We start from the raw sequence: 22,796 nt of genomic DNA, 5'->3' as shown, positions 1-22,796 counted from the left end.
TTCACACTGGTAAATAGTAACAAGCACACCTGAATCTTTCAAAGTCTATATAGATGATTCGAAGTTTCTAATTCTTACAAAAGAATGCATAGATTGTTGTCCGGGTGCTGGTGTGCTTAAAGAATTTGATCTTGAGAAGGAAGAGTGCATGAACTCAATGCAGTCCTCAACAGCAGCAGTGCTATAATAATCTACAGAAGCGGCAATCGGTTTTGATCTTCCATTGGGATATGTAACTCGGTTTGAAGATCTTATCGCAGACCGCAAGCACATAGCTTTTGTCACTCTGTCAGCAACATCCTTCAGAAACTCAAAGGGGGAAAATTCAGACCTCCAAGGAATCATGAACAAGTAGCCCTTCACATGCTTGTTTCTATCTGTTTTCCTCTTAGTGTTCTGTTTCCAAGACAAACTTGTTTTCTCAAAGAAGTGGCTTGTGTGATTCATTCTGTTTCTCTTTTCATTCTTTGCATAGTGATTATATCATATATAAAGGAGTAAGAGAAAGCAAGTGATAATTTATATGTGATGTGGTAAATGATAAAAGAAATTGTAGGTAAGACCAACAACATAGTAGTTGGAAAGGTTAGGAATGTGGAATGAGGAGGTCCTTCTGTGGTTGAATGAGTAAGCTAGTGGTCAATCCAACGGTTTATATTTTATTTAGTCATGTTTATGATTTTTTTGCTATAGAATTAAACATTTTTTCCTGGTTAAGATTGTGAACGGTTAAAAAAACTATAGATGATCTCAATCTGGAAACAAGTATATGTGTGTTTCTCCTATGAGTAAGGTTTGTCATGAAAGAGCCATGCAAAAGGTACAAACACACACTAGAGCCAACAAGGTGGGTTAAGGTGGTGAGAAAAGAGGAATATGTAATGGTTAAAAAGAAAACACAAATGAGCAGATACACTTGCTCTCGGTATTACCTATTTCTGATGCACTGCTGCCTAATGACTATATCTGTAGAGAACACTTTAATGATGCTTTACTTAGGCAAAGAAATTGTTCTGGTACCCGGTAAACGCATGTCCACCAGTAAACGTGTATGTCCACGGGTAGTCGGGTACCGGTCGAATATTACTCGATGAACCACTACAAGTGTCAAACAAACACATGATAAGCTAAGGGGAAAAGTAGGCCGATTGCCCAATACCCAGGGGCATTAGTCGGAGGCACAACCCTTTAGTTTTAAACCCGTTGGCAAAAGTTGGCAACCAAAAAACAAGTGTTCATTATACATTAATCACCTTGAGATGAATGCCATTAATGTGATACGAAGTTCTTATCACGCTGAACACTTGTTGAATCAGACAAATCATATTGATCACCTATTGGCTATTACCTTGAATCAGTGCGCAAAAACAACTAAGCAGACAAATCAAACAATTAACTAGCATATTCCTATTTCAACTGATTGCACCTCTTTTCCAATCGAACTGTACAAGTACATAACTTGAGATATTTTGCGACCAACCACGCTTCGTCCAAAGTAAATACCGCTCTCTCCGCAAGGAATTGACGCAACACTTAAGGACCAGGCCCTGTACGCAAGCTCTTTTTCCCCCATCTGATTAAACGGCGTGTAAGACAAGTACGAAAGACCTCCTTGGTCATCATACCTCCTACCCATCGTATCAAGGCCATCCAACCTTGGGCGCTCAGATATCTCGGAACCCTCAATCCCAACCCTATATAAGGTCGGATCCAAAGACCACAAGGTACACATGTTTTCGCACTGACTTCCCACTTCTCACTCACGTACTAACTCGGGCGTTTGGAGTGTTTTTGCAAGTTTCACCCCCGGCACATCCAAACAATAGATGCACGACCTTGAAGCACAGAGAACTACTGTATACCCCCACTGTGGGGCGGATCTAGACATTATATATTGGTGTGGCTAAATATAAAAGATATATTCTTTCAAGTTTATCATTATGCTAAAATAATCACAATGGTTCATTGGCAGACATAACCTTTGATAAGTACCAGGAGGTTCCTGGAGGTGATAAAAACACACAAATCAGACTTCCACCATACCAAATTCACCATATGAATATAAATTGAACATTAATATTATAACCAGTAACAAAAAAACATATTTCTAGGTTTATATATTTTAGAAATATTTCTCACAAAATTCAGTGTGGCTATAGCCACACCTAGCCCATACATAGATCCGCCCCTGGTTCCCAACCCTTTATACACTCTTTCGGGTGAATGACTGGCCTGGTGTGATCAAACACCATACCATTGTCACAAGATCTCACCCTTTGAAGAGGTTGGCGACAAACGGTGAAGTGATACATCCCACCCTTCCTACACCAAATAAGAAAATAACATATTTTCCCTCCCTCGTCTTAACCAAATATAATCAGTTAAAATTCTTCCCCTTCCTTTCCCTCCTCTCTATTAAAATTTCTCTCCTCCCTCCTTTGAACCAAACATACCCTAAGAAAACATGATAATTATAATTTTCATGAACACCAGTGTACTTAAGTATATCATTTCAAATAATACACCTTGCTAATCTTAGATCAGATCCTTTCCTATTTATGTTGTTCATCAACATATCAGAGCTTATGGTTATCAGTTTTCATGTCATTAACTTTGGTTCATGGAAAGGGACAACTTCCTTTTTTCCTAAATTCTTTTTGTCAACAGATAAATGTGTGAACTATATTTTGTTTTCAATTCACCGCATCAAAATTGGATATTAATCCACAATATGAACTTAGTAAAACAATTGTATATAAATTTGACATGCAGGACTAAGTTCCTTTCTGTAAGTTCTATTAGTGAACCTTACCTTTCACAAAGGGCATGGTTATGTGAGGTTTGAGCATATTTTATGCTGCATTATAAGATCTGACTATGGCATGTTTGTATTCGGAACAAAGCACTTATTGAAGCTTATTCAGTACTTTTTTTAGTACATAAGCTCCACTAAGTGCTCTTTTAGCCCGATCCATATCCAAACAGGATCTATATATATCAACAATAGTATAGTCCACTAATGATTGATATCGCATAGGATATTCTTCCAGCTACTTCCCAACCGTGAACAATTGGGAAAACCGACATGCTGAATCCGCTACCCAGGAGAATTAGTACATATCATGCATAGTTCCTGCAGAAGCATAAAAAGGAAAGTGCACTCTCCCTACGCAGGCATCACCCTGATCAGGTTCAAAGGGACTGTCTCAGCCTGATCTGCTAGCTTTCCAGCTTATTAGCCAAAGCTCAAGCAGATTCAGGCACCCCTGGTGCATCTTGGGAGTTAATAATGGCTTAAAGGGGAAAAATGGTACTAAACATGATACTAGATCAATTTATTGCTGAGAATTGGATAACACAACAAAAGCAAAAGCAGAATATAAATGGAGTTCTTAAATGTTGTCCACAAACTGAAGTTTTATCTCCTATAGCTTGAAAATAGTTCACCATCCTGATCCTGATAGGCAAGTTGTACAGCTGCAGCTAGCTCCAAGTTCTCTCAAGTGATTTGCACCATTTATATAGTCCTGCAAAGTAATAAGATCATTTCATCTCAACTGACAAAAACCTATAAAAGACATGAAATAGTAAGGCATTTTAGGTGTGTAATTGTTTGAGCAAGGGGGGAAACAAAAAGGAAGCCGGGTGCACAAAAGCTCCCACTATGTGTGGGGTCCAAGGAAGGGTTTGGCCACTTGTCTATTTTAGCCTTACCTTGTTTTTCACACAAGAGGCTATTTCCAGGACTTGAACCTCGGTCACATGGCGACAACCGTTGCATAAAAAAGTGGATCAATAACCTCTTATTATTGAAATAAGGTTTACCCTCATAAAATCACTATGAGGATAGAGGATGAGCCTTGGCACAACAATAAGGTTTCTGCCTAGAGACCTGGGGGATTAATATTGCTATTAAGGGTTCCAGTTATGAAAATAGCCCTTCCTGCTTAGCATAAGTTATTATCTTCTAATTTGAGAAAATCTGAAATTCTACATTATATGATGGTGTTCCATGTTAAATAATCACTCAAAGGAACCCATGCTGTGTGGAATAATGAGGATTATGACCTTCTATAAATGCGATTTTCTGCTCAGTATATTTTTCCTTGCTAGCTTATTTATTTATTGACGTGATTTGCAGATAGTCTTTTTGATCCAGATAAGTGAAAAAGCACACCTTATTTAAAAAGTAATACAATATATTTAGCCTTGCTTGAGTTGCTTCTCCTTGGAACTCAAGTAAGATGCTGGCAAGTAAATCTCTCCACCAGCTTCACCATGTTGTTCCCCGCTGACGGTTTTTTTGGCAGATTGAAATTCAGCACTCATAGCATCCATTCCACGCAGCAACGCTTCCTCAGCAGTCCCATAGCCATGTTTCTCAGCATACTTCCTCACATCTTCAGTTATTTTCATAGAGCAGAATTTAGGACCACACATTGAGCAGAAATGTGCTACCTTTGCACCTTCTGATGGCAACGATTCATCATGGAAGGACATGGCTGTCATTGGATCCAATGACAAAGCAAACTGGTCCATCCATCGAAATTCAAACCTTGCCTTGCTTAACGCATCATCCCATTCTTGAGCATGTGGATGACCTTTGGCTAAATCAGCAGCATGAGCAGCTATTTTATAAGCTATAACACCAGTCTTCACATCGTCCCGATTTGGCAACCCAAGATGTTCTTTTGGAGTCACATAACACAGAAGAGCTGTGCCAAGTGCCCCAATATTCGCAGCACCAATAGCAGAGGTGATATGATCATAACCAGGGGCAATATCAGTTGTTAAAGGACCAAGAGTGTAGAATGGAGCTTCATTACACCATTCTAGTTGTTTCTGCATATTTTCGGGAATCTTGTGCATTGGAACATGCCCAGGTCCTTCATTCATCACCTGCAAAGAAAAAAAAATCGTGGTCTTAAGGGATATATTGTTGGTGGTAATATTGTATCAGCTAATGAGAGTTGAATTTGAAACCGATTAGGTCACCATATAAATCTAGTGTAAAACAGTGCGCATTATGTTTAGTTTTACAATGCTGACCATGAATTTCATCGGCCATCATCACTGTGGTAATTGGTAAATTCAACAGCAGTTACAATATTCATTACCCCTATGGATTATTAGTATTTTCCTACCCAATTGAGCAATATTAAAAACATGTTACTAGAATTGTCTCTAGAAAGTTCTAACTGTTCACCCTATAAAACCAAGAATGAAAATAAATGTAGTAAATAGATATGTAGACAATGGTAAGGTCAATAAAAATTGAAGCTAGAGACTAAGCTATCAAGAATGTTTGATAATTTGTATCACCTGGACATCCTTCTCCCATGCTCTTCGGGTCAGTTCCCCTTGTGTCAAGAGCTCAGCAAATTGAGCTGTATCATTTGCATCATAGATGGATCCCGGTCTTAACCCATCACCAATGGATAGAGCCACATCATACTGATTGCAGATGTCAAGTATGTCATCCCAGTGCTCATATGCAAAATTCTCTTTGTGATAAGCTAAGCACCATTTTGCATGAATGGATCCTCCTCTGGAGACTATTCCTGTCATGCGTTTTGCTGTTAAAGGAATATATCTCAGAAGAACTCCTGCATGGATAGTGAAGTAATCTACACCCTGTTCAGCTTGTTCAATCAGGGTATCCCTGAAAACCTCCCAACTAAGATCTTCAGCAATTCCATTAACTTTCTCAAGTGCTTGATAAATAGGTACAGTCCCAACCGGTACAGCAGAGTTGCGTAAGATCCACTCTCGAGTTTCATGGATGTGGCGACCAGTTGAGAGATCCATGACTGTATCAGCTCCCCACATAGTTGCCCACTGAACCTTGTAAACTTCCTCTTCTATAGAGCTTGCAACTGCAGAATTTCCAATATTGGCATTTACTTTCACCAAAAAGTTTCTTCCAACTATCATGGGCTCTAACTCCAAGTGCTTCTTGTTGGAAGGGATGATAGCTCGTCCACGAGCAACTTCTGACCTCACAAACTCTGGGTCGAGCTTCTCACGAGCAGCACAGTAAAGCATCTCCTCAGTAATGATTCCCTGCTTAGCAAAGTACATCTGAGTGAATCTTGGAGGACTGCTTTTCTGTCTTCTATCAACCCACTCTTCACGCAATTTTGGGAGTCCTGATTATCAAATCCATTAAAAGAAAACAAAGTAGATGAATTTTTATTTCTAAAGGCTCGGTGTTAGTACACATAAACAATCAAACTTAGATTCTTCAATGATATTACAAATACAATTCCATCAGTTGGGCGCTTTCCAATGTTAGTCACAAGGAAAGTGTAAGGAACTTAAATCTCACATTGAAAGGATGGCATTTTAGTGCGAGGTTTATAAGGCCTTGGACTCTCCAACTACAATGACTAGCTTTGTATGGCTTTCCCACGGCTCTTGTAAGAAAGCTCACTATAGACTCAAGATTTAAAGAATATGCCAAGGGAAAAATCTAGATTTTCATACCTATCCTTGGGCTAAGATTTTGGGGACCACTAGTGTCATAGGTATCAAAGTGTGGTTCCTCCCCAGCCAGGTGAACTCGTCGAAAGGGAACTTTGAGCACATGACCAGTTTCTTCATGAATGACTTCCCTGAAAATATGATAATACAAAAATTGCAGTGAGCAGTCCGAGGGCAAGTGTACATAGCCAAGTTGATAACAAGGGTGCCGAAAGCCACATAATTCGTAATCAAATTCCATTAAAAGTATAAACCAATGAATGAAGAAGAAAAGGCTCACCTGTGTTCTTTTGTGCTCTTTGGGAAGCACTGTTCAAAGGAAGGAAGAGGAAGGAAATCAGGAGAAGCAGGGTCAACTGTGTGCTTCTTTTGTTTGGCTTTGTCTGCATTAGTACTTGGAGGATCAAATGTCAATGTGGCTCTAGGTACCAAAGCCATGGAAAACGGAACAAGTTCCTTCTTCCAAGCACTTGGAGCACGCCCAACAACATCAAACCCAGGCAAGAATGCAGTACTCGGGAACTTGGTCTGCGAAGCATGGTTGCCATTTTTGCAAACAACTGATGTCACATTGGCATGCACTGATGCCATCTCTATGTCAAACTACAGTATCCAAGTTTGATAGACAAATTTTCAGCTATATTACAACAGGCATGCATGTAGAATGTGTAAACATATCTTATCTATATACATAGATATGAATAGATTCTATGTCAAAAATTTAAATTCAACTGCAAATTCTCACATTCACAAAATTAGTTAGCTAAATGTACTCGCATGACTAGGAGGTCACTAGTTTATAAGCATATCTTGCAAATGGAAGTAAAACTACCGATAATAGACCTACGATGAGTTTAAACCTTTCCTAGACTCTGGCATGGAGGGATCCTTATAGCACCATGTTGTGTTAGCCTTTTATACAAAGGGTAAGCTAATTAACTTCATGCTCATGATACTCGATATAGAGATCAGTCAAAAAATGGAAATTAAACCTGACAAATTCCATAACAAAGCTCATGACAATGGTTTGGTTTTTCATCATCTTTATATTACAAACTCTTAGAAAAATGTTTCAATTAGAGAATGGAGATATTGTTTTCAAAATTTCATTATGCTAAAAAATAGACTTGAAAGTAGGAGAAATTGTATTATTACTTCTTAATCAGAATACAAAGGGTAATTACATTATATAGAAGAAGACTAATCCTAAATAAGGAAATAACTAATTATGTACACAATCTCCTAATAAGAGAATAAATCTCCTAATACTGAATATAATCTTCTAATAATAATTCTTATATTAATTCCTTATTTACAACACCCCCCCTCAAGCTGGTGAATGAATATCTATCATTCCCAGCTTGCAAGTAAGCTCTCGAAACCGCTCCAAGGGAAGTCCTTTGGTGAGCACATCAGCCAACTGAAGTCCTGAGGGGACATACTGTGTAGATATTAGACCACTATCCAATTTCTCTTTGATGAAGTGCCGGTCTATCTCTATGTGCTTTGTTCTGTCGTGTTGGACTGGATTATGAGCAATACTAATGGCAGATTTATTATCACAGAAGAGTCTCATGGGAGCTTCATACTTTATTTTCAAATCATCCAGTATGATCTTCATCCACAACAGTTCACAAACTCCTTGAGCCATGGCTCTAAACTCTGCCTCTGCGCTTGATCTGGCAACTACATTCTGCTTCTTGCTCCTCCATGTAACTAAATTTCCACCCAAGAACATACAATATCCTGTAGTGGATCTCCTGTCAACAATTGACCCTGCATAATCTGCATCAGTATAAACCTCCATAGACAACTGCTCACTCTTCTTGAACAGCAGACCTCTCCCTGGACTTGCCTTCAGATACTGCAAGATTCTATCCACAGCCTGTAAGTGTCTCTCCTGTGGGTCATGCATGAATTGACTGACAACACTAACAGGATAAGCTATGTCAGGCCTAGTGTGAGATAGATAAATGAGCTTCCCCACAAGTCTCTGATATTGAGCCTTATCAACCCTAAGGTCCTCCTCACTACTTCCAATCTTGTGGTTTTGCTCTATAGGCACTCCAATGGGCTTACAACCCAATTTACCAGTCTCTTTGAGAAGATCAAGGACATACTTTCTTTGAGATATGAAAATCCCTTGCTTCGAGTATGCCACCTCCATACCTAGGAAATATTTCAGTTTTCCAAGATCCTTCATTTCAAATTGGGCTGCCAACTGTTTCCTCAGATTCTGCTTCTCAAGTTCATCATTACCTGCAATGATCATATCGTCTACATAGACTAACAGAAGAGTGAGTTTACCATTTTGAGTATGTTTGATAAAGAGGGTATGATCACCTTGGCTTTGTTTATAACCCAGAGACACCATAGCATTAGTGAATCTCCCAAACCAAGCTCGGGGTGACTGTTTGAGCCCATATAGGGCCTTCTTCAGTTTGCACACCTTATTTCTTCCTGAAGTAGGGTCATACCCCGGTGGAATCTCCATATACACCTCTTCCTCCAAATCTCCATGCAAGAAAGCATTTTTAACATCAAACTGTTGCAACTCCCAATCAAAATGAGCTGCTAAGGAAAGAATGATCCTTACAGTGTTCATTTTTGCTACCGGAGCAAATGTCTCTTCATAATCAATTCCATAGGTCTGGGTGTATCCCTTTGCAACTAGCCTCGCCTTATACCTGTCAAGTGTGCCATCAGATCGGTACTTCACGGTATAAATCCACCTGCAACCTACTGTCCTCTTGTCATTTGGCTTCTCAACAATCTCCCAAGTTCCATTTTTGTCCAGTGCCTGCATCTCTTCATTCATGGCTTGAATCCAGTTCTTATCTTTTAATGCTTCTTGTACTGATGTAGGGACTCTAATAGAGTCAATAGCTGAAATAAAACTCTGATGCTGCACAGAAAGATTTTGAGTAGACACAAACTGGGATATAGGGTACTTGGCACAAGAACGTTTTCCTTTTCGTAAGGCAATAGGTAAGTCATCAAGGTTATGCTCATAGGAATTACTAGGCTCAGGGTTCGCAACACTTACCTCAGGATCAGACGATTGGACTTGTTGTTGGATCAGGACGGGTTTTACTTTCCGCTGGTACTTTATCCTGAACCTGTCAACATTATTCTGATCTGGTACTACTTCAGAACCATTGTCATCATTCTCATCTGGTACTAGTTCAGGACCATTGTCATCATTCTGATTTGGTACTAGTTCAGGACCATTGTCATCATCATCACTGTCCTCAGTGATAGGAATAGAGGAAGGCATCAAGGGATCCTGTAGAAGAGGAATAACAGACAATTCTGGAGACTCAACTTCCTGAGTATTCCCCCCCTGAAGCTGAGGATTGGGATAAAAAGACTCTGATTCTTGAAAAGTAACATCCATGGATATATAGACACGACGACTAGGAGGATGATAACACTTGTAGCCCTTTTTATCTGAGGCATATCCTATAAAGATGCACTTAATAGCCCGAGGATCTAACTTACCCCGATGATGACCGTGAACATGGACAAAGGCGGAACAACCAAATACACGACTTTGAAGACCTGACTTAATGGGCACAGACGGAAAAAAGCTAGTCATAACCTGCACAGGACTAACACTAGATAAAACCCTAGAAGGTAACCTATTAATTAAATAAGCAGCAGTCAAGACAGCTTCCCCCCAATAAAACTTAGGAACATTCATTTGAAAGAGTAAAGCTCGAGTGATTTCAAGAAGATGACGATTTTTCCTTTCAGCAACCCCATTTTGTTGTGGGGTGTCAACACAAGTCAACTCATGAACCACACCATTTTTTGTAAGAAATTCAGAAAAGTTCTTGTTAACATACTCTTTCCCATTGTCTGACCTTAACCTCTTAATAGGTTTCCCAAACTGTGTTCTAATCATGTGGAAAAAGTTAACAAATAATTGAAACACCTCAGACTTATCTTTCATAAGAAAAACCCATGTAATCCGAGTACAATCATCAATAAAAGTAACAAACCATTTTGCACCAGAAACATTAGAAATGGACGAAGGTCCCCACACATCAGAGTGAACAAGATCAAAAGGTTGAGCACATTTATTATTACTAGGAAGAAAAGTTGAACGATGATGCTTAGAAAACTGACAAACATCACAATGAAAAGATTTGACTGACACTTTTGAAAATAAATGGGGAAACATGGTCCTAAGAATACTAAAAGGAGGATGCCCAAGACGCTTGTGCCGCAACCATATTTGAGAAGTATTCCAGGACTCTGAACTCGTCTGATGACACTTGCTTTCCTCGTGCCGTAGACAGTATAACCCGTCCTGTTCCTTAGCAATCCCAATTATCTGTCCCGTGGCAAGATCCTGAAAAACACCATGTGAGTGGAAAAAGGTTACAGCACAGTTCAAGTCTCGAGTGAGTTTATGGATGGACAAAAGATTGTTAGAAAGCTTTGGGACATGAAGCACATGCTTTAAGGGAAGAGATGGACTAAGGTGAATATTACCACATCCCGTAATCTGGTTTTGGGATCCATTAGCAACAGTGATATAGTGTTTTTCAGGGTAAGTGGAATAAGAAGATAAATGTGAGGGGTGAGGTGTCATATGATCTGTAGCACCAGAGTCAATAATCCAGTCATTTTCAGTACTCAAAGCATTAAGAGATAAGAAGGTAGAACTCTTACCAGTCATTGTGAGAGAACAAGAACCAGAGGGCTTACTCAATGAGTCCATAAAAGCTCTCAGACGCTCCAATTCTGCTTTGCTAAGGCTAGGGACATCTTCTGCTGGTGGTACAGGTGGGACTTCACCATCATTTTCCATGTCAAAAGTTGTGTGATTTGCGCGCCTCTGCGGAGCACCTTTGGACCCCCTCATACGTCTAAGGACGTTTTCCCTTCCATAAAGTTTGAAACAGTACTCTTTGGTGTGACCAGACCTCTTACAATAAGTGCAACGATCATCACGGTTGAAGAGATCATCACGGTTGAAGCGATCATCACGGTTGGGGCGATCATCACGGTTAGGGTGTCCGGAAGAGGTGGATCCTTTTATGGGACCCTTTCCAGAGGCTAAGGCTGAACCATCAACTGATTTGTCTTCCACCATCACTGTCCTCCTAGTTTCTTCACCACGAACTATAAAGAACACCTCTGAGAGAGAAGGGAGTTGCTCTTTACCCAAAACTTGGACCCGAATCGGATCAAATTCAGAGTTAAGCCCAGAGAGAAACTTAAAGATTCGCGCTTTTTCAATAAATTTATTCAATGTTGTGGAGTCAGCATCACACTTCATCTTCAGATTTTGATACTGATCTAATTCAATCCATAGACCATTCAAGGTCCCATAGTAATCTGTCACGGAGAGAGTTCCTTGCTTAGAATTGAAAACTTTATTTTCCAATTCATAACAAGCTGAGAGATCTTGTTTCTTAGAATATGCCTGTGCCAGATTATTCCAAATCTCCTTAGCAGTAGGGAAAAACATATAATTCCGGCTAATTTCCGGAATCATGGAGTACCAAAACCAGGTCATAATAAGAGAATTCTCTTCACGCCATGTGTCATATTGTGGATCAGTTTCAGCAGGGGCTTTTTCTTCAATATAACTGATTTTCTTGCGACTTATGAGAGTGTGACGGATGAGCTCAGACCATTGGAGGTAGTTGCGCCCATCCAAGCGAAAGGAACCTTGTAATACCGGGAGATCTTTGTGGGTCAAAGGTGGAAGAGAGACTTTCACTCCAGAAGTGAGTTTCTCCTTAGGTATGGGAATCTCGTCTCCAGACATACTGAGAGATGTTACTGTAGAAGGGAAACAAGAGGAAAAATAACAGAAACAGAGAAGATTGCACTCTCCTTGAATGGAAGAACCAAAGGCTTCTCAAGAAAAAACACCAACAAAGTGAGGAAACGACCCTCAGAACAAGACCAAAAGGCACGGGGAACCCTCTCTGTGCAATCGGAGTAACGAACAGAGGATGGCAGGCCGGTGATGAAGAGCACAGGCCTCCAAACGGTATAAGCCAACAGTGGCAAAACAGGAAACGTTACCAGATAAAAGGGCCGTAATAAGACGGCTAGGGTTTTTTTCGCAGAAGCAGAACTCCCAAGATCGGGAGCTCTGATACCAACTTGAAAGTAGGAGAAATTGTATTATTACTTCTTAATCAGAATACAAAGGGTAATTACATTATATAGAAGAAGACTAATCCTAAATAAGGAAATAACTAATTATGTACACAATCTCCTAATAAGAGAATAAATCTCCTAATACTGAATATAATCTTCTAATAATAATTCTTATATTAATTCCTTATTTACAACAAATAGAAGCAGGTAAAAACACAGAAACAGGAAAAGAAGAAATAATCGAAAGAGGGAAAGAAAGTAAGAAAAGAGAAACAATTCGGATGAAAATATAAGCAACAATTCATTAAAACAAATCACAGGTCTGGATCGGCGTGTATGAGCGTGTGGGTGTGTGTGCAGCTATGAGGGGGAACTCCAGGACCTTCTCAGACCTTCTCATTGGATTTCAGTCACTTACCTAAGAGCTTCCAATCTACACATCACTTGCTGATTGTTCAGTTTCTCAATTATGCTTTTTGAAAGACAAAATAACATATTTAAACTATATAAAATAATTTCAAAATGACCTAGATGAAAACTCACAAGGGATTGAGTGAGACAGACCTGATTCTCAATTATGCTTTTTGAAAGACAAAATAACATATCTAAAACTATATAAAAGAATTTCAAAATGACCTAGATGCAAACTCACAAGGGATTGAGTGATGGTTCTTCCATCTCACAAAAATAAAACAGACCTGATTCTCAATTATGCTTTTTGAAAGACATAATAACATGATTAAAACTATATAAACTAATTTCAAAATGACCTAGATGCAAACTCACAAGGGATTGAGTGAGGATTCTTCCATCTCACAAAAATAAAACAGACCTGATTCTCAATTATGCTTTTTGAAAGACATAATAACATGATTAAAACTATATAAACTAATTTCAAAATGACCTAGATGCAAACTCACAAGGGATTGAGTGAGGATTCTCTCATCTCACAAAAATAAAACAGACGTGACGGTGCTGGTCGCAGTGGTTAAAAGTGGTTGTTTGAACTCGTAGGTCAAAAATCCGATTCTTAAGAGCCATAGTATTGGGGATACCTTTGGATTTCACCACACTCGGGTCAGAATTGCGAGAGCAATTTAATACACACACAAAAAAAAACAGGACACAAAAACAGAGTTTCAAACTACACCCTCGTTGCCCTTTTCATACCAGCAGCCCCCTTCTCCCAAAAGATATTAAACCAAACAGACCATAACAAGGTGTAAGAGTCATTAAAACAATCTCAGCTTAAAAATAAAAATACAGCAATAACAACAACAACCCTCATCCCATTAGAAAAGTGAGATCGCCACGTTCACACAGATTTACATCCCTAAATTCTCATTTAAAATTAAATCTTTGTCAATAATTGTAGCGATCATTTTCTTTCTCAGTTTTCCTTCACCTCTAATTACTTCACACGGATTTCTGTAAATTTTCTCTATGCATGGTATCTTTTCCTCACAATCTCACATCATATATAATCTCACCTTACATCTAATGCATCCAAATACGAAAAACAAAGGGTGAAAATCAAAATTAAAAAAAAAATACAGCTGAAAGACACTTCAAACTTGTCGACATGATCATATGTTGGATGAACAAACATGAGTGTGCCATTACAAATCAGTGTAAGAGAGAGAGGAATAGAGAGAGAACCTGAAGAAGCAAAAGCGATGGATCTTATCTATCGGCAAATGCAGTGGAGTAGTTTGAGTGGGTGAAAGGGTCTAGTAGCATTGAAGTGTGTTGTGTTGTGTTAAATAGAGTGAAGCAGAGCTACACACATCTCTCAAAAGCCACCACAATGAAGTGGCACGTGACGTGGCTCCCGTGACTCTGACTAAGATATTTTCATTTCATTTTTTCGAATTTTTTCACCACAAACTTTCTTTTATTTGCCACATTTGGATGGGCTCAAAAGTCAAAATGTACATTAAAGGAGAAAATGTTAAATTAAAGGGGTAATTACGAGAATCTTCTATTCTTGTGGCATTTTTACCACTTTAGTCTTATAATATCATTTATATATGACTTTTACCGACCGCTTGAGTTTTAGGGATAATTGGTTACTTGATACGGTATCAGAGACTCAATGAATAAGTAGTCTAGTGTTTGATTTTTGCCGCCCTCAATTCTTCTAATAAAATTAAAAGGAATTAAAAGCGAGGTGGACTTGTGGATCCTCCACGCTACAAACCCCCAAACGAGTTGTGTGAATGACATGTTAAAGTATAATATAAAATGATTCATAGATCTTTACACTACAACTTAAACTTTTAGGATAATTGGTTACTTTAATTTAACACCAAATTATAATTTTTTTAATAAATGTCTCAACTCTTTTCATCACTACAGGTCAAGACATGCGTCTGAAACTATAAGTCAACTATAGAAGTACTTACATATTATCCACCACACGATACAACCCTTAGAATAGTAGCAAAATCAACATTCAACCTTTAGAGAGAAAATGGTAGCTTTACCAATTGACTTTTTTTTTTGCGTAAGACAGGTGTCCTCCTTCGAAAGCAATCTTGTTCGAGCTAAGAACATTCATATCATGGTGGGGCTAACTCTCCCAGCGGGGTTTTTTAATCTACAAGACTCGAATCCAAGACCTTGCTTAAGAAGAATCAAGCATGTACAACTTGAACCAACCAACCGTTGGTACCAGCTGAGTTCTTGGTTTCAAACATTCTTTTTTAATGGAAAATTAAAAATGAAAATGATTAATTGAAATTAATTTAAGATTTACCGATGAAATTAATCTTTTTTTGGTTACAAGACGATGAAATTAATCTTTATCAACATATATTTTAACACATTTTTCTTTATTAATTGAAACTAATTTAAGATTTACCGATTACATATACACAAATTTAACTAATAAAAATGAAAGTGTTGGAAAGATAGAGTTTAAATGAATGTTATTAACATAGTATGAGTACTATTTAGGCCCTGTTTGGAAGAGCTTATTTGAGCGTATCTGATAGCATAAGCACTTATGTCAGTGTTTGAGAGAGCTTATGCAAACAGCTTATGACCTACCATCAGCTGTTTTGACCTTATTTCATAAGCTATTCTGAATAGCTTATGAAAAAGAGTTTATGCTTATATATAGCTTATTTTCAATTTATTTCAATAAATTTTTTAAAATAGCTTATGAATAAGCACTTATGTCATAAGCGCTTATGACCATAAGCGCTTAATTAAGTTGTTTTCTCAAATGAGACCTTAATACGTGATTTGATATGTCTCCTTCAGAAACTAAATTACGCTTGTAGTTTTATCCAGGATGGTGGTATGAATATTTTTGTATGTAAAAAAATTTCATTTTCATAAACCGGAAATATATATTATAAAGTTATCTTAAAAGATAGTACTAATATTTTCCGATGTATTAAAAAAAAAAAAGATAGTACTAATTGGATACTACCAGTGGAGTTCGTCTCATAGATCACTCTAACTTAGATGTGCAAAATCTGTTGTTAAGAGATCTTTTGAGCTATAGTTAGTGTTTGTTTTACTTTTCCGATGAAGAAAAAAAAAATAGTACTAATTAAGTTTTTTTTTCTTGAAATGATAGTACTAATTAAGTTGAAGTGACTTTTAATGATAAAATATAAAAATATGTTAATCTAAATAATCTTTTTCAATTGTAACAAAAAAAAAAGGATCTTGATATGATTTAATATCCGACAATCAGATAGGATATTGTTAGAGAAAAATATCTATTTAAACATATATTTTTATATTTCTTATTTCAGAAATCACACTCATCTATCAATTTTATGTCTTGATACTGTAACCCAAAAACAAAATATTAAAGTGATACATACAATACAATGCAACCAAAGTAGATTCCCTTTCCTCTCAAATATGTCACATCAACTATTATCATCACACACTTTTAAAAAATAATATATTTTATTAAATTATAATAATAACTTTGTATATTGTAAGATTTGATTTCAACTTCTGCATTATTAATACTATATTATTGGCTAAAAAGCACATTTGACCCCTGATGTTTCAAGTATGTGCAAATTCTGCCCTTAATCTATTTTTGTCAATGTTTCTACCCCTCATGTTTTCAAATAATGCACCGTCTACCCCTCCGTCAGTCATATGTTAAAAAACTAACGGAATGAGCTGATTTAGCTTTTTTTTTTATATTTTTTAGACCTGTCACGTGAAAATTACAAGTGAAATTGAAAAAAAGGGGGCATGAAAGATTCAAACTCAAGACCTGTAAGTAGCAAAACATGCATTTAACCAGTTCAGTTACATACATAATTGATATATACATCAAGCAAATTTAATTTATATCATTTCCTTGATTATCATCAACTTCATATACTCATTTTCATCTCTCCAATCCACTTAGGAACCTCTCTTGAGAAAGCCTTACTGACGGAGGGGTAGACGGCGCACTGTTTTAAAACATGAGGGGTAGAAATGTCGACAAAAATAAAGTAGGGGTAGAATTTGCACAAACTTAAAATATTAAGGGCCAAAAATGCTTTTTAGCCTATTTTATTTTATGTAATTAAAACAGAAATTTCTTGTATTTTTTATTTATATATTATAATTAATATATAGTAAAAATAGAATATTAAGATTATATTTAAAAATCTCATTATCATTATTATATACAGTCATAATTCAAACAATATTTCTCCGGTAAATATATATATATATATATCACATTAAATTTTATGAACACCCACTTCTATAGTTTAAAAGATGTTTTTTTCCCGCGAGAAAATGGAAACATCCACGAGAATATATGATATCAACTTTTATCAACACTCATTTTTATTCTATCAAATTATTATTTTTATCCCTTCAAAAAAATTATTTTTATAATAATCAGGATCTTCGAGCCTCGAGGAAATTAGTCTCATGACTGCCAACGGTGAGAATACATTGAGGAACTAAAAAATTATTATTTTTATGGAATGATAGGCAAAAAATATTGACCATTTAGAAGAGTTTTTTCCGCAATTAAGAGAATAAGATTTAAAGTAATATCATATTTACTATATTAGAAGATTATGTCATATCTCATTACATAATCTTCTATAGATTTGCGACAACCTTCAGTATATATACATAAATGAGAGATATCTTTCAAAGACACACTTATTCTACCATTAATCTTAATTCTTGTTCAGCATTACTTACTTAAGTGTCAAAGTGTCTTGAAGGTATCCCATCACTGATGTCCACATCGTCACTTGGATGCTATAACAAGAATACTCTGCAAAGAGGAGCATTCTTACTTGAGCATCAAGTATCTTGGAGGTATCTCATCTCTAGTGCTCATGTAGCCGCTTGGATGCTATAGCAAGGAAACTCGATGAAAAGGACTAAAGGTTACAACACGCAGAATGTAGAGCTTTAACCATTGCCAACTTATACCTAAACAATTATATTGTTTATTGACCAAAAAAAAAAACAATTATATTGTTTATTAGATTATTTCATACATTTATAACATGACCCCAAGAACAATGGAAATTAGTCCTAGAGTTACTCTACCCATTAGAGAAACTCTTGTGTCAATCACTCCACTTATCTTGTTAGACGACATGTCGCACACTGATAGCTACAATTCTAACGTGATTATTTCCTAATAATTGAAGTACTTCACTGCTCACGTTAATTAATTGACCAATAGTATCTTTACCCATAACTACTAGAGCATTGTAAATATTGGGCATCTTCCCGGAGGAAAAAGTTACACCTAGTACCAGACCTATTATTTGGGCAATACGTCCCATGTTAGAATTTAAAGATAATATAGAACTGTGTTCAATTTAAATAAATATAAAATAAGAAAACCAATTAAATATTCAATCAGTTGACCACAAGTTCAGGGTTTAACTATCACCTCTTCATAGGTCGAGGGTTTGAATCTCTCTACTTCAATTAAAATTCAGTTGGTGGACAACACTCCCCAAGGAGATCGTAGCAGTGGTTCTCTACTTGTCTTCCAGCATGTCATGCCCTTGCTCGGTAGTCTGGAGATTATTTGTCTCATTTCTACGATTTTTTGTAAAAAAAAAAAAGTGGTATGAAATCCCTTATATCGTTTTATGGGAGTTTTGTTGGTCAATCTGCAAGTGCACAGATATTTCCGGGTTTTAATATCGAATCCACAGGGACCGTGAGTGGGAATTATGGTTTAAGCTTGAAGCTTTCGAGTTTTGAAAGCGAGTAAAATTCAGAATTTGATTTGATTGTTTGTAACAAAGAGTTTATAAAAATAAACAAGAGTAAAGAGTTGTAAATATCAATTGATAAAGATGCTTTGGGTTATCGTTCATCCAATCCTCTCTAATCAACCTACCCTATGCAAATGAAATCTTGATTCAATCCCTTGTTGCTCTAGCCTAGTTACTCACTTATTGATTCCTCACATAAGCAATTCTCTCATACTAAAAGCTAAGCCCAATTCCTTGTGTACTTAGTCATTTATATGAGGTCTTATATCATGCAAATCAGGCCAACAAAACCCAACTCTCACTCTATTCCTAGAAGCAAGCATAGAATGATCAATTTCAACCCAAGTCCCTAAACCACAACAATCTTCCGATATGATTGTAGTTTAGCCTTTAGCAAGAGTGCACCCAAGCTAATCATGCAATATAGAATTGAAATACAAGGTAGATTCAAGATCATAAACTTAGGTATAGGAATTAACAACTAGAGATTCATGAAATCACTTAAACCCAAAGCAAATAGAGTACTAGCCACTCATGGCTAGGAAATCCATACAAGAAATGTAAATGAAACCTGGAAAATACAAGGTGGAAGCTTCCCACAAGCCCCAAAAGCACTTCCTAAGCTTCAATACTTGGTAAAATTATAAGAAAAAGTCATAAGTTCTGAACAAAATGGCCTAAGGCCTTATTTATAGGCAAAATGGTCAAGCAGGGGCGCTCAAGCGCTGCCCTGGGGCGCTTGAGCGTCCATAAGGCAGAAGCTGAAATTCCCAATCTGGCAAGCTGGCGCTCAGGCGCCAGACACTCGTTTCTGGTGACTTTTTGGCTTTTGTAACCCCTTTAAATGATTCCATCAATTCTTCAAGCATTTGGCCTTCCCTCTTCATTAGTTACCTGCTGAAGCACTTAAGGACCAAGACAAGGAGAAATATCAAGAAATTCAAAGGGTTTTTAATCACCTTAGTCCCTACTATTCAATGGAAAAACAAATGCAAGTCCTAAACTCTATAAAAATGCAAGAAAGACCCTCATAAAACTACAAAATTACTAAAATCAAACACAAACTCAAGAAAACATAAAAATGCATGAGAATGCATGAAACAATACATGAGACAAAGAAAAAGACTCAAAACTCTCAAGGAAATGACCCTAAAAACACTACTAAAACAGGGTCATCAAGTTTGTAAAGAAAGGTTTTCCTGTGTCGATTATCTTATTAAGAATATAATGAGATTCCCTTTTTGAACTATCCTGATTCAATCTAGTTCAATACCTAGTTGTTAACTCAAAATTTCACCAAGATAGGTTACTCGACATCACATCGTCAAAGGAAAGTTTATCGACACCAGTCGAGATTTGGCCGAAGAGGTAGCCACGAAAAACGCTAAGTTAAATGGCAGTAAGCCACAACTATGAATTTCGACCACATAAGGAAACGACAGATGAACGCACAAAGTGGTTACAGAAGGAGTGGGCAGTTGAGAGTGGTTGAAAACACACACCTTCCCACACGATGCAAGAAGCTTCCAAAATCCCCCACGATGCTAGAAGCTTCCAGAATCCCCCATGATGCAAGCAACTTCCGGAACAAGCAGGAGATCGTGGAGCATAGCGCCAATTCTCAAGCCCACTAACTCACTTAGCAGAGAGAATAACTGCCAAGAACGTGTGAGAGGAAAACTGCCAAGGACATGTGAAGGAATGGAGCACCATAAATAGGGGAAGATCATTCAAAAAAAGGGTTACCATCTTGACTCTAAAAACTCACTAAAAAGCTCACATGTCGGCATCAAAGAGACTTCAAGAGTCTAACGTGACGATGAACGAGTATGTTGCAGAACCAGAGATTTATGATTCCTGCTTTGGCGCTTTGCTTTGTGTCTCAGTTTAAAATTCCTGTCGAGTTTTTGTTCATTGTAACCTTTACTCTTCTAATTTCCCTTTATTGTACTCTTCAAGTTTAATACAATTTTATTTTTATTTCTTTTGAATCGTTGATTTTATGCACAACTTTATTTCAATCGAAAAACACACCTTTTGCACACAACACTTTGGCAAGACGTTTTCCCAAAAGAACCCTTAATTTTAAACTTGTTCCAGTCAAATTGGAGTATGTTTGTTTACCAAATATCACCGTAAACAAATTGGCACGCCCAATGGGACAATTTTTGTGAAAACTAAGTCTTACATAAGTGTTTTGTTTAGTGTATGCTACCTGTTACCTGCTACTTGCTTGCGTGTTTTGTTTCTTATATGCACTTGAGAAGTGGTAAGACTGTGAATATGACAAGCAATCGAGGTAGAAGCTTTCCCCAGGGATCTAATGTTTTCAATTAGAGTAGCCTAGGGGGGAACTGTGACAACACCAATGATGAAGTATCATCTGGAATAAGTCTTGGTACTACGGCACCAACACAGGGTGTAGCGGTGTCTGCTATGGCAGAAATGCCTATTTCAACATCATTTCAGGCACCACCATCCCCAATGGTGTTCAGAGGAGTGGCTAACGTGCCACAAGCTTCATTCATACCAAGTGTCTCTTTGCCTCTGAGAGATATGCCTTTCGGCATGCCCACATCAATGATGCAGAGTTTACAAGGCAACTACTCAACATTCTTATGATTGGCTGCATTTTGCTCAAAACATGTAGTACAATATATTTGTCTGATGTGCAACCATATGATTCAACATCTGGAGCAACATGTGGTAGTTGCGTGTGTGTTGATGTTTCAACCTCTGAAACTGAGTTGTTTGTTTGGCTGCTAACTGTATGGTAGTTCAGAAGACTTAGTCAATGCTGTGCGTTTTGAGACTTTAGTATCTTCTGAAGGATTGTTTGTTTTTAATCTTGGCTGAAGCAACAAGATTGATAACGTGTGAACCAAGTCTATCTCAAAGTTTGAATTTACGTTTTACTTGGTTCTGTTTCTTTATTCTGGTAAGATTTGATTCCTTGAAGATTCTTTCTGGAAGTGCTGTTGTGGACTCTATGACGTTCAGCCCATTGAAGATCCAAGCCTGAAGTGAATGTCTATATAAAGGAACTTATAAACCCTAGCTGCGCACGGATTTTGAGAAAGAGATATTGATCTTAGGGTTTATTGTATGTGAGTCCTATTTTGATTACTGTAACAACTTAGTGCTTCCATTGCTATTGCTAGTACTAAGTTGATGTGTTTAGTTGAGTGCTAGTCTTAGCAAACCCGTTATTGCTTCAGACAAGTGAGATCACTGAGGCAGTGATTGAGAAAAAAAGAGAAGGGGTTCTCATACTTAGGGGGAGACTTAAGTATTAAGCCACTGGTAGCAATAGGTAGAAAGGTTTAGAACTGTGTTTGTTCTTGGTGAACCTTTTGTGTAAGATCAAGTTTTGATCTAGTAGTACAACTCTATGTTTTGATGATTACATATTAACTATTGTGTATGAACAATTATGGTACTCTAACGTTGTTTTCTGAGTGTTCTAATGACAGGCTATGACTCTGGTCTTATTTCACATAATTCAGAAGCACTTTGCTCAAAGAGTAACCTCCGCAACGCTTTCGCACTTACTATGTTCAATCTGAACAGTAGATCAAACTTCAAAAGATCTGAAGATAGTAAAGCTCTGATATGGATTCAGTTCACTAGAAACTCTGAAGGATCAGAAGCTCTGAAGGATCAGAAGCTCTGAAGGTCCAGAAGCTGAGTAGTGAAGATTCTGAAGTCCAAGAGTAAGCTGGCTCGGAAGACCAAGTACTTCTCCTCTGAGTCCAGAAGCAGAAGGTACAACGGTCAGAGGATCCAAGCTTCCTTCTGACTCTGATCACCAAGCTTCACAAGTTCCAATATGAAGCGTCGCTCTGATCAGAAGTCAACTAGGATAAAGGTCCTGTCACTATCCAAAGTACAAAAGCATTGTACCATTCCTAACGACCTTACCTAACTTATTCAGCCACAGCAGAACCTGGAAAA

At 37.5% G+C, this 22,796-nt stretch overlaps 1 protein-coding gene across 2 annotated transcripts; it reads right to left on the bottom strand.

Annotated features, from left to right (window-relative positions):
* Positions 1–2,685: 2,685 nt before the first annotated feature.
* On the bottom strand, positions 2,686–14,392 carry LOC130722497 (phosphomethylpyrimidine synthase, chloroplastic). 2 transcript variants are annotated; one of them, XR_009013975.1, is made up of 7 exons: positions 14,269–14,392; positions 6,764–7,086; positions 6,487–6,614; positions 5,323–6,149; positions 4,178–4,899; positions 3,412–3,527; positions 2,686–3,266 (listed from the first exon to the last, which is right to left on the bottom strand). XR_009013975.1 is itself a non-coding variant. In XM_057573242.1 (6 exons), exons 2-5 carry the CDS (start codon positions 7,072–7,074, stop codon positions 4,204–4,206), a joined length of 1,962 nt encoding a protein of 653 aa, XP_057429225.1. In that variant the 5' UTR covers positions 7,075–7,086; positions 14,269–14,392; the 3' UTR covers positions 3,309–3,527; positions 4,178–4,203. The 2 variants fall into 2 exon arrangements, 1 of the variants encoding a protein (XP_057429225.1); XM_057573242.1 differs by lacking the exon at positions 2,686–3,266 and having other exon boundaries at positions 3,309–3,527.
* Between the last annotated feature and the right edge of the window lie 8,404 nt (positions 14,393–22,796).

This window comes from Lotus japonicus, chromosome 6 (assembly GCF_012489685.1).
Source record: "Lotus japonicus ecotype B-129 chromosome 6, LjGifu_v1.2".
Taxonomy (NCBI): Eukaryota; Viridiplantae; Streptophyta; class Magnoliopsida; order Fabales; family Fabaceae; genus Lotus; species Lotus japonicus.
This window is presented reverse-complemented; position numbering and strand designations above follow the sequence as displayed.

Coding starts and splice junctions, on each gene's coding strand:
- LOC130722497 (XM_057573242.1), bottom strand. CDS start 7,074: ATGGCATCAGTGCATGCCAATGTGACATCAGTTGTTTGCAAAAATGGC. Junction 6,615..6,763: donor AAGAGCACAAAAGAACACAG/GTGAGCCTTTTC, acceptor TCATATTTTCAG/GGAAGTCATTCATGAAGAAA. Junction 6,150..6,486: donor AAATCTTAGCCCAAGGATAG/GTATGAAAATCT, acceptor TTTGATAATCAG/GACTCCCAAAATTGCGTGAA.